This window comes from Mytilus galloprovincialis, chromosome 2 (genome assembly GCF_965363235.1).
Source record: "Mytilus galloprovincialis chromosome 2, xbMytGall1.hap1.1, whole genome shotgun sequence".
Taxonomy (NCBI): Eukaryota; Metazoa; Mollusca; class Bivalvia; order Mytilida; family Mytilidae; genus Mytilus; species Mytilus galloprovincialis.
The window spans coordinates 100344465-100362428 of NC_134839.1; the positions used below are offsets into that span (position 1 = coordinate 100344465).

The 17964-nt window shown below is 32.1% G+C and overlaps 1 protein-coding gene across 5 annotated transcripts in view; it reads left to right on the forward strand.

Annotated features, from left to right (window-relative positions):
• LOC143065118 (voltage-gated inwardly rectifying potassium channel KCNH6-like) overlaps window positions 1-17964 on the forward strand; it is a 105025-nt gene that overhangs the window by 34576 nt on the left and 52485 nt on the right. For 3 of the 5 annotated variants that reach the window (XM_076238478.1, XM_076238479.1, XM_076238480.1), the window contains exons 2-6: window positions 7060-7302; window positions 11042-11116; window positions 14582-14722; window positions 16403-16726; window positions 17273-17305. In XM_076238478.1, coding sequence (XP_076094593.1) covers window positions 7060-7302; window positions 11042-11116; window positions 14582-14722; window positions 16403-16726; window positions 17273-17305 — 816 coding nt within the window. The remainder of the gene's footprint in view (window positions 1-7059; window positions 7303-11041; window positions 11117-14581; window positions 14723-16402; window positions 16727-17272; window positions 17306-17964) is intronic. The other 2 variants (XM_076238481.1, XM_076238482.1) reach the window with 1 other exon arrangement.

Genomic DNA, 17964 nt, shown 5'->3' on the forward strand with positions numbered 1-17964 from the left:
TGGTATGATGTCATGGTCGTCTGCATTGTCGTCCGTAGACACATTGGTTTTCAGACAATAACTTTAGTTTGAGTTAATAGATCTCAATGACAATATTTAGGAAGGTTCAATACCACTAAAGGAAGATTGAGATTGATTTTGGAGATGATAGTTCCAACCGTTTATGAATTAGGGGTCCAAAAGGGGCCCAAAACAAGCATTATTTCTAGTTTCAGGATAATAACTATTGTATAAGTGCTTAAATCGGGACATAAACGATTTTTTTTCTTGTCATCGGAGGAAAATAAACTTACAGTTGCATTTATTATAGCTCTTAATAAATGACATAGTAATAACTATAACATATTTGTCAAATTTAGTAAGAAATCGTTTTTTTGTCGAGCCTGCAACTTTTGTTGCAGAAAGCTCGACATAGGGATAGTGATCCGGCGGCGGCGGCGGCGGTGTTAGCTAACTTCTTAAAAGCTTTATATTTTAGAAGGTGGAAGACCTGGATGCTTCATACTTTGTATATAGATGCCTCATGTTACGAAGTTTCCGTCAGTCACATGTCCAATGTCCTTGACCTCATTTTCATGGTTCAGTGACCACTTGAAAAAAAAGTTCAAATTTTTTGTAATGTTGAATTCTCTCTTATTATAAGTAATAGGATAACTATATTTCATATGTGCGTACCTTGCAAGGTCCTCATGTCTGTCAGACAGTTTTCACTTGACCTCGACCTCATTTCATGGATCAGTGAACAAGGTTAAGTTTTGGTGGTCAAGTCCATATCTCAGATACTATAAGCAATAGGGCTAGTATATTCGGTGTATGGAAGGACTGTAAGGTGTACATGTCCAACTGGCAGGTGTCATCTGACCTTGACCTCATTTTCATGGTTCAGTGGTTATAGTTAAATTTTTGTGTTTTGGTCTGTTTTTCTCATACCAAATGCAATATGTCTACTATATTTGTTGTATGGAATGATTGTAAGGTGTACATGTCTAGCGGGCAGATGTCATGTGACCTTGACCTCATTTTCATGGTTCAGTGGTCAATGTTAAGTTTTTGAGTTTTGATCTTTTTATCTAATACTCTATGCTATAGGTCAACTATATTTGGTGTATGGAAATATTTTATGATCTTTATGTCAGTTGCGCAGGTTTTATTTGACCATGACCTCATTTTCACGGTTCATTGCACAATGTTAAGTTTTTGTGTTTTTTAGTCTATTTGTCTTAAACTATTAGTAATAGGTCAACTATATATGTTGTATAGAAGCATTGTTAGCTGTACATGTCTGCCTGGCATGGTTCATCTGACCTTGACCTCATTTTTAAGGTTCATTGGTCTTTGTTTAGTTATCTTGGTTAATGTTAAGTTTATGTGACAGTTGTTATAATGCTTAACTTTATACTTAGGACTCAACATAATATCAATGATTAGTATAGAAGGCGAGACATTTCAGTGTGTGCACTCTTGTTTAAATTTTGTACAAAATTCAATCGTATCCGAATCCAGCTTTGTTCAGACAAACTTCACAACATATAATTTAAAGCATGTCATAAAAGTTTTTAAATTTAAAATCTATGTGCAACAAATGACTTATCCTTAATCATTAATGTTCAGTGAATCAGCCTGAAAAATATTCAGTATTTTATAAAGAGCATGTCTGATTTTTAAAAAGAGTTGCATGTAAGCCCCTTATTTTTTTTACAGTGGATTATTGGTATGAAAGTCAGTGAAGTACTGTTATAGTTCAATGTACTTTTCTGGTGGTATAGGTATATAGTTACAATTAAGCCAATTATTTCAAATACTTTTCAATACACTTTAGTCATCATTGCTTCATACAAAACATCATTTGACATCACAAAAAAGGGTACTTTCTGAAGCATGAAAAAGGTGCCAGGAAATGGCTAGAATGCAGGATTTTGCATCATTTACCCCAGAGCTTCTGGGGGCCTTGAGCGGCCCCCAGACCCCCGGCCATAAGGGCGGCGAGCTAGAGCTTTGCGCCGTCCGCATTGGTTGGCGGATTTAACTTTTAGATGTGGGTAAGTAATTTTTTTATTGATCTTACCCGTGGTAAGTCAAGGTGCCAAAAAAATCCTAGAACACTGCACTGGTGGTATCAGGCAGTGCTCAGTGAAGCATTTTGTTACTTAGGTTAAGAAAACATCATTGGATGCATGATACAAACAAATCAGGTTTTTGTCCTTTTGAAATTGTTAGAATCCAAGGTCATATTGGCAGTTGTCAGAAGAATGCATAAATAGTTCCGGATAGTTAGATATTACAAATTAAATATTCCATTTATAACTTTTTCTTCAGAAAAAAGTTATTCCTTTTGTATTCTACTGGAGGACACTGAAAGGCATAGATAATTGTATGTTTCTGGTATGTTAATCAGTGAATGATCAAGTGTATCCTTTTGCAAATGTTATGATTGGCTGTTGGAGAAAGTTTCTGCTATGATCTTTCATTTCATGCATCTTTAATCATACGATCTTTGTTTACACCATCCAGTACATTACGTTTGAGATACCAGAAAACTGCAGTGAAAACCCTGATAAAATCATTTGTTATCAGATTGTAGGGAATCAAATGATATGAGTTCTTATGTGTATTACTATCAAAGATTGGATCTTCAATTTAATTAAAGGTACCAGTGCAGAGCTATGCAGCAATCAAAGTGTTGTCTGATTACAGCATATTTGATCTGATTTATGACCTATAAAAAGGATTACACCAATATTCTGTCATTTTCTACTGTAAAATATTTTTAAAGATATTGTTTTTCCGCTCTGCTTATTATATAAAGTCAAGTGATTAAAAATGAATGAGATTACAACATGTGAAAATTAAAATTAAATTATGTAATTTTATTTGAAGTACATGAGGTGTATAGGGCCAGACTTTTGTGAGAAAATTGTGCTTTGCTTACATTTGTTTTTTAGGTTTCATAAAGAGTGAGAATTGGTTATTGCTTGACATCAACTGAAGTTATTTTAGTTTTAATTTAATAATAAACAAGCCTTTAGTGAGTTTATTTTTAATATTTGAATTAAATAACCAGTTGATTTATCAAGCAATAACCAATTCTCAGGAGTTGTTTAAACGATTTCTCTTATGGTCAACACTGGTAATGTGTTAAAATTCTGTGATTTTGTCTTTTGCAATTACCAGTATGAGAGCATGTGTCCTGCTAAGGCATCAAATTTTAACGTCAGACATTTTAAAACATTGTGCATGCTTAAGAATGTAATAAAATTAACAGAAAAGAAGATTTTCAGGTAAAAAGTACAAGTGTTTTTTATATTTTTGAAAAACATCATATATGTCCAGTGGTGGATCCAGAACTTTTTGTGAAAAGGGGGGGAAGGGGGGGGGGCAGTCACGCTTCAGGCACCCCTGGATCCCCTTATGATGTCTGTTGACTTTGATGATATGTACATCTTCTGAACCTTTCAATGTCAAATTTAACAGGAATAATGAAATGAATTTTTTGTATATTATTGAAAAAAATATTTTTTGTCCTTTTTACTGTGGATGAAACCTTTGAAAGTTAAATTTAACAGAAATAATGAATGAATAGTCCTTCTAAGTTTCAGCATTGGTGAGAACCATGACTTCAAGTTGCAATTCATAATTCTAGTTTAATAGGTGTTAATTTTAAAACAGAAAAGAAAATGCCACAAATAAAATCTGCAAACTAGTATTGCTACCAAATTTTTAAGGCCCCTGAAAGTTTTTTTTGCTTAATAGTGGCCATTAGGCACAAATACCATGTGAGCAAACAGGTTCTACTGAGCCTTAATTTTTTATAGCATATAGAAAAAATGCTTTCTAACTCAGTTCTCATATAATAAGAATGAGGTTATTTATCATGAAGTTTTGAACACTTTGCCAATCAATGATACTAAAAGCTTAAAGCTGTCATATACAATATTAAGGTATAGTTAAGGGAGATTGAGCATGCAAACATTTACAGATCTCTTTGAAATGTTAAATTAACCTGCTAGAACCCTTTAAGTTTGTGTGTTTATTTAATCAGCTACCTTACCCATTGTTTGTTTATGCTAGTAGTCTAATGAAGAGTTTTATTGAGTATGGAATACTGACATCTGTTTTATTAAGCCTACCCTATGATGTGTTTACATTTATGACAGAAAAAAATATCAAGAAAAAGATGTGTTTATTTGTTCATTGGAAAAAACTCATTTAGAAACCTTTATTGTGTGTGGTAGGTTTTATGAACTAAGAATTCGAACAAAAATATGTTTATCACAGTATTGAAACTAGCTGAGGTTAGTAAGGTAATTGAACTCTACTTGATACTAGAGGGCAGCACTCTAACGATCATCAATCAATGTGTTTGTGTCCTATATAATTAATGAGCATTTTACTTTCATATTATGATTAGTTAAGGAGATGATATTAGTTTGTGAAATTAGTAGATTGAAATGAATTATACCTAATGTCATTCAGTCTGATTCAAATATAGCTGCAGAACCGTACCTAAGAGCTACTGTTCTACAGCTAATTCAAATACAGCTCCTGCAATGATGCTTTGCTTGCAATGTTTTGGTAACAAATTCAAAGGTGTGTATCAATATAACAAAAGCAGAGGGTCTGCAAATGGAAAATAGAAGTATGAGTTGTAAAGTCCTTATAATCAGATTAAATGTTCTTCAACCTCATTTCTATATTTTTACGGGCTTCCTGATCAGGCCTTTTTCTCACACACTCATAAGCAATAAGTCAGCTATATGATATGGACTGATTGTAAAATGCAAGCATAGTTCATTTGACCTTGACCTTATTTTCATGGTTTATTGGTCAGCATTAAGTTTGTGTAAATAGGTCTGTTTCTCAGAAACTTAAAGTATTAGATTGACTATATTTGTTGTATGGAATGATTTTAAGGTGTCAGCTTTATTCAAAATTCTACTATGGAAGTGTTTATCAATCAATTATTTAATGGATATTAAAATATTGATCCCCTTACAGAACTGAAATGTTTGCAGCAGATCTGCTGCAAACAAAATGCTTGCAGGAACCCTTTGAATAATGTTTGCAGATGTTCGCAGCTAGCTGCAAACATCCTGCAAACATTGCAGCTTTTTGCTGCAAGCTTGCGGCAAGCTTGCAGAAACAAATATGTTTGCAGTAAGATTGCAGGAAAAACTAGAATATAAGGGATGTTCGCAGCTATTGAAGGAATCTTTGACAATTTTATATGTTTGCAAGAGCATTGCAAGAAACTACATAAAACGACTGAGCATGCCTATTTGGTAACTTCCTGGAAGATAAAGATTTGAAATTTGAAAATGTTGGTGATGTTTGTATAGTTTGGCAATTAACAGATAAGTATTTAAAGACATTATTTGTAAGTACATATTCATCGTAGAATGTTAACTTATGAAATTCATTCCTTCCACAGATATCTGCATGAGGTTTAAAATACATTTTCAGATATGTAACCATGCAATATACAGTACTCCCTCATATGCTTAGAGATTATCACTTACAAAATATATGTAAGTCTAGTTGAACTATAGCTGTATATAATCATATACATCATAGCAAAGAAATTTTCAAATTAATCTTTTTAACTTTAGATTCATGCATGTAATTCATTTGAGAACGTACTTGGAATTAATTTAACTTATTAAACATGTTAAAGGGTATAAACTTATGCTATGACAATTTTTCAAATGATAAAGTAATTGAATTATTTTATGAATGAATGAATGTAACATAACTTTTTAAGAATTTGCTGTGTAATATAGATAAAATGATGTGTACACAACATGCATGACATGACATTGGTTAATTGTATAACAGATTGATTTGATTAAAAATGTTTGCAGCAGGTCTGCAGCAAACACGCAGGAGAAAGATTAATTTGCATAAATATGTTTGCAGCAGGTCTGCGGCAAACACTCATTTGCATATAAATGTTTGCAGCAGGTCTGCAGCAAACAGGCAGGAAAAATATTAATTTGCATAAATATGTTTGCAGCAGGTCTGCAGTAAACACTTATTTGCATATAAATGTTTGCAGCAGGTCTGCGTCAAACACTCATTTGCATGGTAAATTGTTTGCAGCAGACCTGCAGCGTATTTGCAGCAAAAACGCCGCAAACACGGACTCTATGTTCGCTGCAAGTCTGCAGCAAGTTCGCAGCAGACTTGCAGCAAATGTTTGCAGGAGGCTGATTTTTTCAGTAAGGGGAATACACAGTTAACAATGTAAAGTTCTTTTACCTGTTATGAGCAATTTGCTTGATAGTTAACAGTCACTCAATTGTAGTTAAACATCTTTGAAATGTCAATTAGAGGTTGGTTGCTGTTTAAAGTTACATGAATGGTCAGTTTTCTTGTTAATCAATTTGTTTGTCAATAAGTGGTAATACAATACATGTCTGCATAACAGTTTAAGGTTCTGCCAAAGTACACACAATAAATAAAATTTCACCAAACAGTGGCGGATCCAGGGGGGGGGTTCCGGGGGTGCGCACCCCCCCTTTATTTTTGCCGATCAATGCATTTGTATCGGGACATATGTTTTGCACCCCCCCTTTGCCCTGGGTGCCCTGGGTTAGCACCCCCCCTTTCGAAAATTCCTGCATCCGCCCCTGACCAAAGTACATGAAGTATTGAATTTTTTATATTTGATAGATTTCATATATATAAAAGATGTGGGATATACATCATTGCTACATCAGTCTTACTAGAGGGTTCACAAAAAAAGATATCAAGATGCCACTTTATACAAGACCTTGCTACTCAGAATTATATAGATAGTTGAAATATTTACTATGAAGCTATAAATTACAAAAACAAGAAAATCTTCAAAATATGAGGCCAAATAGTTGTACCTGATTTATAATATGGATTCAGAAATCTTAAACTGAGGGATTTACATTTAACTTTCAATATCCCTGATTGCTTTACCAAGGAGTTGCTACAAGAATATAAATATGGGGGTGAAAGTTTCAGACTACTGAGAGCCTCTTGTTTTGATATCTACTGTTGAAATTTAAACATATCATATTTTTCTAATTTAAGATCGAAAGTTTGTGATTGCCAATGCTCAGATTGAAACTTCACCAATTATATTCTGCAATGATGGATTTTGTGAACTTACTGGATATTCACGAGCGGAGGTTATGCAGAAATCGTGTATTTGTGATTTCTTACATGGTCCCCTTACTGGTTCACTGGGAATATTACAGATTAAAGATGCTTTACAAGGCACAGAAGAAAAACAAGTGGAAATTCTTTACTACAAAAAAGAAGGGAATTCTCTCGGTAAGAATTTATTAAGCCCTTAACTTACTAATTAATTTATTTTATAAATTCTTCAAAACTTCATATTCTAATTTTAAGTGAATAATTTGCTGAATAATTTGTGTTTGATGAAAGATTTACCAGCATCTGTCAACGTTTGTCTCACCTTCCAGTAAATCCCAGAAGTGAGACTTAGGCCTGCTGTTTACAGTGACAACAATTGATAAACTTTGTGATTAGGTCAGTGAAGACCAACGTATGTTAAGTCAATGACATTTGGTATGCAGTTGTATGAGCCTTGGTACAACTTATTGCCATGGAGATTATTTGGCTCTGCCCCCTTAATCATGATCCACTGAATAGAAAATATTTAATACCATGTAGTTCACATGTTTAAGTTTGACAAAATGTTACTGATGTATAGATAGTTATTCAATGCTGCCATTTTAATTTCAATATTGCATTTTTTAAAATATACAGATAACACACACATGATCTTCTGTTGAAGATATGTGTTCATTCAAACTAGAACAAATATGTTCAGTAAGTTAGTTAACATTGACCAAATCGTTCATGATTCTGAAGACATTTCTACATTTTATATTTGCTAACCAGACAAGTAACCTACAAACAATAAATATTTCAAGTTTAATACATTTTACCTTTGTCTTCCTCAAGATCTTTCTCTCCATAATTTGTACACAAGTCCAATTATATGCTGGATATCTTTAGGACACTTTAACAAATTCGCTGTTTGTGTACTCTTTTGGAACATCTGTCTTCATATCTGTTTTGTACCTCATTTTTTTGTCAATAAGGTTTTGTATAGACATGTTTTTGTATGATTTTGTTTTGTCCATGGTGTTGTCAGCAACAAATATTTTGTTATTATGAACTGGCTCCATGATGCATACAAATATCAAACCATCAGCATCAACCAAAAGAAGACTTATATGGATTTAGTTGTTAAAACATGTCTAACCTTGGTATATAATAATCATAACTATCAAGCTTCATAGACCTAAAAGAATAAGACATAATATTTGTTTTGACTTTGCCACTAGTTATTTAAGTCAAAGCTAAATATTGGAGTATCTGTTGGCTTGTTTATCTTTTACTGGTAAAAAATAAGGAAATATGGTATGGTTACCAGTGAGGCAACTCTCCACCAAAATAAAGTGGAGTTCAAATGACATGGATGTAAGAAGGTGCTTATTTTTTTTTATATTTTTTATGTAATTAAATGCATTATTACCTTTTTTACTCTCAACTTTGAAAAAAGAAGTCATTTATTCTATGCATAGACCTTAATAATATATAGCTCAAAATGAAATTACTGTCTCATACATATTTTTATTGGAGAATTTCATGTAACACAACCTTTTCATTTACTGCTGCACTCAAATTGATTTACTCTGGATTTTAATATAATTTGTATAAAAGATTCACTTAAATGTCATAATGGTGCTGTTGTCCTTCCTTGGAATTGATGTAAAGTAAATTTTCAATCTGAACATTTTATTAAATTAGAAAATAGTTTATTGTTCAATTTCACACAAGAATTTGATTACAAAAATCTATTTGTTTCCTCCAAGTAAAGAGTAATTTCAACCTTTTACACAATTTCCAATAACATTGGGTATTATTGAATTGCAATTTCTTCTGATTCCATCTGGACACAATTTCTTCAAATAAATTGTTTTCTTTTTTTTTGTCTTACAGTATGTCTATTCATACTGAAAGGTTACTGGAATTTGTTTAGTAAAAAATAAGTACAATTTGGAAACTCTGAGACAGCTTCCAATATTCATTTACTTTTATTGAATTGCCGTGTTCTTTCGATTTCATTATGCAAATTTTCTTGATAGAGATTGTTGTCTACATTCAGTAACAGTATGTTTTGTATGGTATTTGAATAGCACCTTTAATCTTCTCCCCTAATACAAATAGAAAATTATTTGAATAGGATCATGTCAGATGGTCGGGAACCAAACATCTACCATAATATTCAATATAAATTTTTCCCTCCTACGATGAATGATTGATATTTGATCAATATCTTAGGTTTGTCAAATTCCCAGCACTGTAAATCAACCAGTACAGAAACTATTTATAATACACTTGTAGATAGATTTATGTGAAGAAAATGAAATATGCAATAGAGCTGCTATTTATTAACCCCAAGTGAAACATTAGCTAACTCGCACCAATCTAACTAGAACCAGGATTTAGTGATTATCCTCAAGTCATTTTGTTAAATAGTTATTTATATTTGTCAGTGTTTTTGTCTAAGTACTAATGCTCATGGTTTAGAGGATAAGGGAAAGTTCATTTATCTTGCTTTACTTGATATTCCCTGATTTTTACTGTTTTATTTGACAGTTCTTAAGAACTGTTTTAGTAAATTACATTTATTGGATTCAAGCAGCTGAGGATTTTCTTAGGAATATTAAGATTTTAAATGTCAAAAGTAAAATCTGGTCAATTGAAATGAACTAAGTATAAAGCATTAAATGATCTAGAGGGACTCAAATGTACACAGTAGTACAGCAACTATCACATTGTTGCATTACCGTAGTTACTATATGCTGTATTAACATGATAAAATGTTGGTGCATCAGATTTTTTTTAACAATGTTTTAAGCAGATGTTAGCTTTGAAGAGGTTAATTATATTTTTTGAACTTAAACAGAAATATATTGTACCACAATACTTATAAAAAATAATCTCAAATTCATGTAGATTTTATGAATTTTGGAGGAGAACACCTCTAGTGTTGATAATTAAGGTTAGCTTATAAAACCCTAGGCATGCAGCTTTCCTGATGAGCCTGTTGATATTAGATAAAAATGATGGAACATGCCTATAAAATAGTTCTTATGGTCCACTTAATTTCCAGGAAACCCCTCTCATATATGTAGCAAAACATTCGGACCAGTTAACAGATTTTCTTCCGATCCTATAGGATTCATATTAATAAAAAAAAGTTCTAATGTCATTTATGTCTAAAACCAAAAATTAGTTATTTCTATCTCAATTTATATAGGGATAACCTATGCATTTTATAAACCCCAAATTATTTACCATTCATTCATTTCATGATCCCAGTAAACGTTCATGTAAATAAGAGGCTTGTTCATTGTAAAATGATAGATATATCAGGGACCCGATAATAAAAAGATCCGTTTCTTCTTTTATTATTTTCATATAGTTTAACATTGTACATTTTTGTTTTAATTTATTAAATATGTTGTCTTCAAATCAAAAAGTCAGTTAGGATGCAACTCTACATTTTAAAGTTAACAAGATCTCCCCATAGTGATCTGGAAAATACCTCTAAAAACTTTAAACTTTAGTACTTTTATTGCAATTCTTCAAAGTCACAGTCAGGCCTTCATCACAGAGCAAAATAACTTTCAACTCACTGCAAGTTCAGGTGGCCCCTAGCACAGGCAACATGGTCATATGTTGTCCAAAGACCCGATTCTTAAAAGTATTTTGTTTTCATCAATACCAGTTTTTATTAATTGAGGAAACATTGTATTGTCATGGATATTTGATTTTGTGGTTTTGCAAAAGTCTTCATACAAGGCTATAGAAAATTTGTATGTTGTGGAACATTGATACTCGTTGTGCACCTGGTATCAAGGAATATTTGCTACCAGTATGTTTTTCCTTTTTTAAAACTTTGGAACTCAGTTAGTTTTTCAGCAAAATTTGAAAAGACAGTACCTCTCTTGATTATCAACCTATTTTATAGGAGTAACACAGCGGATGTCACATATTGAGAAGGATCAGCTAACCCTTCCAGAGCTGATATCACTCCCTGTTTTTGGTGGGTTTCATGTTGATTAGTCTTGAGTTGTCTATGTTGTGTTTTGTATATTGTTGTTTGTCTTTTGGTTGTATTTTGCTTTGTATTTTTATGGAATTGTCAGTTTGTTTTTGACTACAAGTGTTTTTGTTCCTTTGGTATCTTTTACTCCCTTGTATGTTCATTTCCTCATTCAGACTCAACACAGATCCTAGAAAATTCACAAATTATATAAGCTTAAACACATATTTAATTTGTACATCTGATATTAAATGGTTTGAAATTTTTTTTCTATATTTTAATACTGTGGAACTTTTTTTAAGCAAATTTGCAAATGACAGTTCCCATTATGTGTTATCTGTCAATGTCAACCTCTCTTGCTGTTATCAACCTAATTCATTAAAACTTCACAGAACGCTTCTACATATATTGGACTTGCGCACCTGGTATTAAAGAGATATTTGAAGGTTTTTTACAATTTTTCCAAATTTCAAAACCTGGGAATTCTTCATGGTTTGAGAAATAGAGAAATATTCTTTCATTGTTTTAGAAACATTCTTTCATTGTTTAAGAACTATTCTATGCAACCCATGCAGCCATTTGAGTCTTTGTTTTATTTTATTATAAGTTTATTTTTGCTGTTTTCGAGCAATTTCAGCTGTTAAAAAATGGCGCCCCAAAAAAAAAGATTGGTTCAAAATTTCCAAAAAAAAAAAAACATTTTGTGTGGTTAATTACATTACTAAGGTGCACCAATGTGCCAAATATGAACTCATTTGGCAAAAATGGCATTCGGACGGTTTTGCATGGTTTTCTGGCAGATTGGCTCTTAAGGAATTTGGTTCAGATCTTTGGTCCACCCACCACTTGTTTAGAATCAATGTGACCTCTTTTTTAGTTAAAAGAACAAACACACGATAATGATTAGGAATCAATAGATTAGGTCATTAAGCATTCATTGAGGTTTGAAGATGATTACTGAAAATCTGAAATCAGTGAACTAATAACACCTTCACTTAGAGTATCTATTGGGGAAACAAGTCACTGAAATCTGTGTAATATTACTGCATGATATCAAATAAATATACAAATGTTTTAGTAAAATTTCCCCCCCCCCGTAATTGTTCTGGTAAATTCAATGTTGTATTTTGTCTTGAGAGACTATTTTGTTATGTTTTCACCATTTCCTGAAAAGCATAAAAAGCTTAGATGATTTGTTTATGGATTGAATTAGTGATATGAAAGGAATCTTGATTAAAACCAGAGGCGGATTTAGGGGGGGCCCAGGGGGCCCGGCCCCCCCTTTTTGGGAAAAAATTTGGTTGCTTATATAGGGAATCACTGAAGAGTGACTGGAGCGGGCCCCCTCTTAGGTCAGTCAGTGGGCCCCCACTTATGAAAATTTCTGAATCCGCCACTGAAAACAAATTGTTGTTGGATGAAAGTCTAGAAAAACATTTTCCACGTACATTTCTAAGACAATTAATATTGTTGAAATAATTTAAATCATGGATTGAGTAAGGAATAATTGGGTTAGACTTCATGACATAAATACTCACTACTATTAATGCATGATCTGTTGGATGATATTGACATTTTCACATTTGTGTCCCTTTGAATTTATTTGTCTTTGTAATCAAGTTCTCTTTGTTATTGTTTTTCCTGATTGTATCTTTCTTGTTCACTTGTTATTAAACAACTTGAAGTTGAAATGCTTTGGAAGTTTATTGATTGAAAGTTATGTAATGGTGCAATTAAAGTTCACATCAATCCATTTAGCATCTTCAAGACAATTTTAAAATCAATTGAAATTGGAGAAGATGGACCTGCTTTTGTATTATCAGTCCTACCAAAAATCAATGATTGTTTTAGATTTATCACTATAACATTTAAAGTGTATATTTGTGACCGGATGTTTGACTGAAGTCAATTGACTGACATTTTACAGATTGTCAGTACAGTAGTGGTGCTATAGCTTTGATTTGTCATTCTAAAGTGAAACAGCAGTGATGCGTTACAATAAGCCAATCAAAGTTCCCAATGTTTCAATGTAGAAAGTTGTTTTTGTCTGGCTTTGATGGAGATTTGGAGGCCAAACTTAGGCATGCTGTTTCTTTGGCCCCACCACACAGTCTTGGTCTTTTGACTTTGAAACTTGCATATTTTATATGTTGAGGTCTGTGATTAGTATGATAATGAGGAAAGTATTATATCCACCAGAGTTCATAGGAAGTGGATGTATTTTAGCAATTAAAGTCAACCATACAGCCTTCAACAATGAGAAACCTTTAGGTCAAGGAGAACAGCTAAGGTGTAGTGAAAGATATTTGATATGCAATTGTAATAGCAATAGCACATCTCCTTTTCTTGGAGATAATTTGGCTTTGCCCCATCTCAGGCATGATTGACTTGACTTATTGCACATTTAAGGAGAACCTCTGACAATAATTCAGTATTTGAGATGCAGTTGTATTAGCATTGACATAACTCATTACCAATTATACACCCTCAGTCATGGTTCAATATGTTTCAAAGTTTATTTTTAAGTAAGGCAATTTTAATTTCAACCTTTACATTATACTGCTTAAAATCAGGCAAGACATATGTCAGTGTCAACAGTATATTATTTCGGGTTATTATTCAATAGATATAAGAAGATGTGGTATGAGTGCCAATTAGATATCTCTCCATCCAAGTCACAATATGTAAAGAGTAAACCATCATAGGTGAATGTACAGTCTTCAACACGGAGCCTTGGCTCACACTGAACAGTAAGCTGTAAAAGGTCCCAAAAATGACTTGTATAAAATCATTCAAACGGGAAAATTAACGGTCTAATCTATATAAAAAACAAGAAATGAGAAACACTTAAGAACAACATCAACAAAAGATAACTACTGAACAATGCATGTTTTGTTATAATGTAACATATCTTATTTACAATATGACATTGTTATACATTGTATTGCAAATCAGGAACAGGTTGTATGGAGACGTAGAAAAACTAGGTGTCTGTCTGGTCTTGTTAGAACTCTCACTTGTATAATCCTTGTCACATTTTAGTAAAACTTATATCATAGGTCTATATCAACAATATCTTTGGTAGGTTTGGAAGTCAGTGTTGATCAACTGTTTTTTATGATTTATGCCCCATGGAAATGTATATGGGAAATTGCATTGTAAGAACTCTCATGTGTACAATACTTGTCATATTTTTATGAAACTCATATCATAGGTTTATTTGAGTTATGCCCCTTATAAATATTAATCATATGGGAAATTGTAGTGCACATACTCTCACATGCACAATTTTTGCCAGATTTATTTGTCAATTTATATGACCCTAGGAAATATTTATTATTCTAGTATAGGAAATTTCATTGCATTTGCACTCAAGACTGCATGGTAGTGTGTACACTCTTGTTATATGTTTAGTTATCTTGACACCTTTGATTGAAAGGCAATTTTTTAATTTTTTATTTTTAGGAACAAAGTTTGTATGTAGTGTCCTCATAGCCCCTGTCAAGAATGAGCATGGTGAAGTTATAATGTTTATTATAAACTATGAGGACATCACTTCTAACTCTAACAGAACTCATTCTGTGGATGTTTCAACCTTCAGAAACAGTAAGTAACAGTTGTTATTATATCATTGGAGTTTATCAAATACAATATGACTTCAGCCAAAATATCAAAGGATATACAGACTATAAAAAAAGGAGATGTGGTATGATTGCCAATGAGACAAACTATCCACCAAAGTTCAAATGAAGTTTATTTGAGCAATTATAGGCACCTGTGATGCCATTATTTGATTTTTTCATATTGTAAAAGTATTGGTTTTGCAATGGACTATATTTTGCTGATTTTGATACTTGCAAGAATTGTAGTACTTCAAACAAAAGTAATTCCTCAGTCAATTTTCGGAAAGCTTACATTGTGCTTCTTAATAACCGAGGTTTTCTAAAGCAGGTTTGTTGGGGTCTATTTAGTCAAAATAGATAAAAGTTCCATTATAGTGTTGACAATTATGAATAACAAATATGATGACCTTTTTTTTATATTGTTGTTTGGTTTTGCTTTGGTTGATAATTTGTTTTAAATATTTTTTAACCTAAAACCTTATATAAGCAGCTTCAGTAGTACTGATAAATAGGAAATACAAACTTACAGACACTTATTGATGTCTGATGTTTTTGTGATGTTAAAATTCTCAATTACGACTATCATCGGTTTGTATGGCTGCTTTAATGACCTTTTTATTGTGTAGATCTTAGAAAAACATATCCACATGGGAAATTTTGTAATTGATACACCAAAAAACTAATGCATTAAGTGTAAAATAACATTGGAGACAGAATTGAACTTTTAAATTTACATTTCTGCAGAGGTCTGGTTTCATTAATAAAAAAAAAAATACATTGTTATTGTCAAGGGGGGATACAGATTTCAGTAAACATGGCATCTATATGGAAATAAATCTTATAAAGTATTCATTCAACATATGTAACAATTATTGTTAATTGATTTATTTTTGAAAATAAGTGTATTGAAACTCTGTCCTCACTTCTAAAATGATCCATTCAAAACTCGTTTAAAAAAAAAAATGAATAAGGAATTGTGATTATAGTCATCCGTTGTGATTTGACTTTCACAGTTTTTTTTGTGTGATAGGACAAAAAAAATGCTGGAATTCAAAGGGTTTACATTATGGTTGATTGGTTGTGTTAAGCCCCCTTCAACACTTTTGGCTATATTGTGGCAGCCAGTTTTTATTGGTAGAGGAAGTTTGAGTAGATATAAGATGTAGTATGAGTGCCAATGAGACAACTCTCCATCCAAGTCACAATTTGTAAAAGTAAAAAATAATGGGTCAAAGTACAGTCTTCAACACAGAGCCTTGGCTCATACTGAACAGTAAGCAGTGTCTGGAAAGAATCATCAATCTTATGAAGGAAAATAGATTAGCAATCATAGTCAATTAATATTCAAACTCACTACCTCAGTGTTGACATGCTTTGGTTGTTTAAGGCTTAACAGTGAGTGACCTATACATTGTTTATTTCTTGGTCTCATGTGGAGAGTTGTCTCATTGGCAATCATAACACATCTTTTTATTTTTATAGTGATACAGTAGATGATGAACTACCTAGGCCACTTGAGTCACTGAGCCCCATATTATATTTGAGTAAATAGCTCCAAAGTAATTCTAAACAGAATGATATTGCATTGCTCTTTTACTTATTATTCTATGAATTACCATTTTGAGAAGGCAAAGTAGATATTTTGATTTTTGTTTTTTGATAGATCGCCACAAAAGCTTTAGATTACGTTTACCATCAATACGTAGAGAACTTAGAACAAAAGTTAAAGTCTCAGATAAGTCACCTGACCCTGAGAACCCACCCATTCCTGAAGAAGAAAATATGCCGCTTAATCAACTACCAGTGCCTGGCCCTGATTTCCCTATCAACTCGCCACCCCTACGACACAGACCAGTGGATGGCTGTATTCTTGATGTAATGGAGGCAGAAAAGGCTAGTCAAGGATTCATTAGACGAGCTTCTTCTTTGGAGGGTATAGAGACACAGAAACAAAATGATCTAGATAGAACCAGTGATAACAGTGGTGGTTAGTATTGTCACTTAAATCCGATTTAATTCTCCTTTATTACATTTGATAGTTGAGCAAGCTTGGAATTAAACCACATTTAGTTTTTCTTAGAAGTTCAAAACATTTATTTTGCAGCTTAATACTTAATGAATTTTAGGCATTGTCCATATTGTTCTACAAAAAGCCAATTAGGATTGCTACAGGAAATAAACAAATTGAAGAGGATTCTAATTTAGAAATAGGTTTCAATTTGCAAAAATAATCACTATCAAAAGGGAATTCAAGAGATATTCGCAATGTAGTAGTTCAATAACAAGACATTAGATATTCAATTTCAGCTGTAGCAACAAACTTTGTAGTAGTTCAGTAACAAGACCATAGATATTCAATTTCAGCTGTAGCAACAAACTTTGAGTTATTCTGAATAGATTAAATATAGAAATACATTTATTAATGTTTGATAAATCAAAATTCTACACTTAACTCTATAAGAGTGGTAGGCATTTTTTTTTTTTTTGCTAATGAAAGGGAAATAACTCAATGACTCTTCCCATCTTATTTCAGAACTTTCAGATTGGGAATCCATTTATGAGAAAGGTAATAGCAGTGGGAATAATTAATGAGAGTAGATTAATAATGAATTAGACTGTCATAGATTATTTGTTAATCACTAGTTGTAATAGTATCTAAATTTAAATGTTATTCTAATACATTACTAAATGTAATGAGAAGATTACAGATATTGATATGCATTGAATTCTAACACATGAGATTATACACAATATTAATGTACTTTTTATAACAAACACAAAAATGTAATCAACAAAAAAAGAAACTTGTGCAATGATATTTGAAATAATTTGTTATCTGATAGTATAATTTTGGTATAATACACCTGAAAAAAATAATTGAAGACTGTTTTTTTTTAGCTTCAATTTGCCAATTTTGAGTTCTAGTTGATATTAGACTGCAAAATCAGTCTGAAGTCAGATTTTTTCTTTTTTCTTTCTTAAAATTAGCTTATCATGGTGAGGTCTAGATAACTTTTGAGAAAAGATTTTTATCTCATAATTAATGTATGCAATAAATCTTGTAAAATATAATTTGGCATGTTACTGTACACTGAGTTTAAACAAAACTGTAATATTGAATTTGAATTTTTATTTGGTAAAATTATCACTTTTAAAATATTAAAAAAAATATTTAAGTAGAAATGAGAAGAATTATTTCATGTTATGCCAGTTTTATATTCTCAT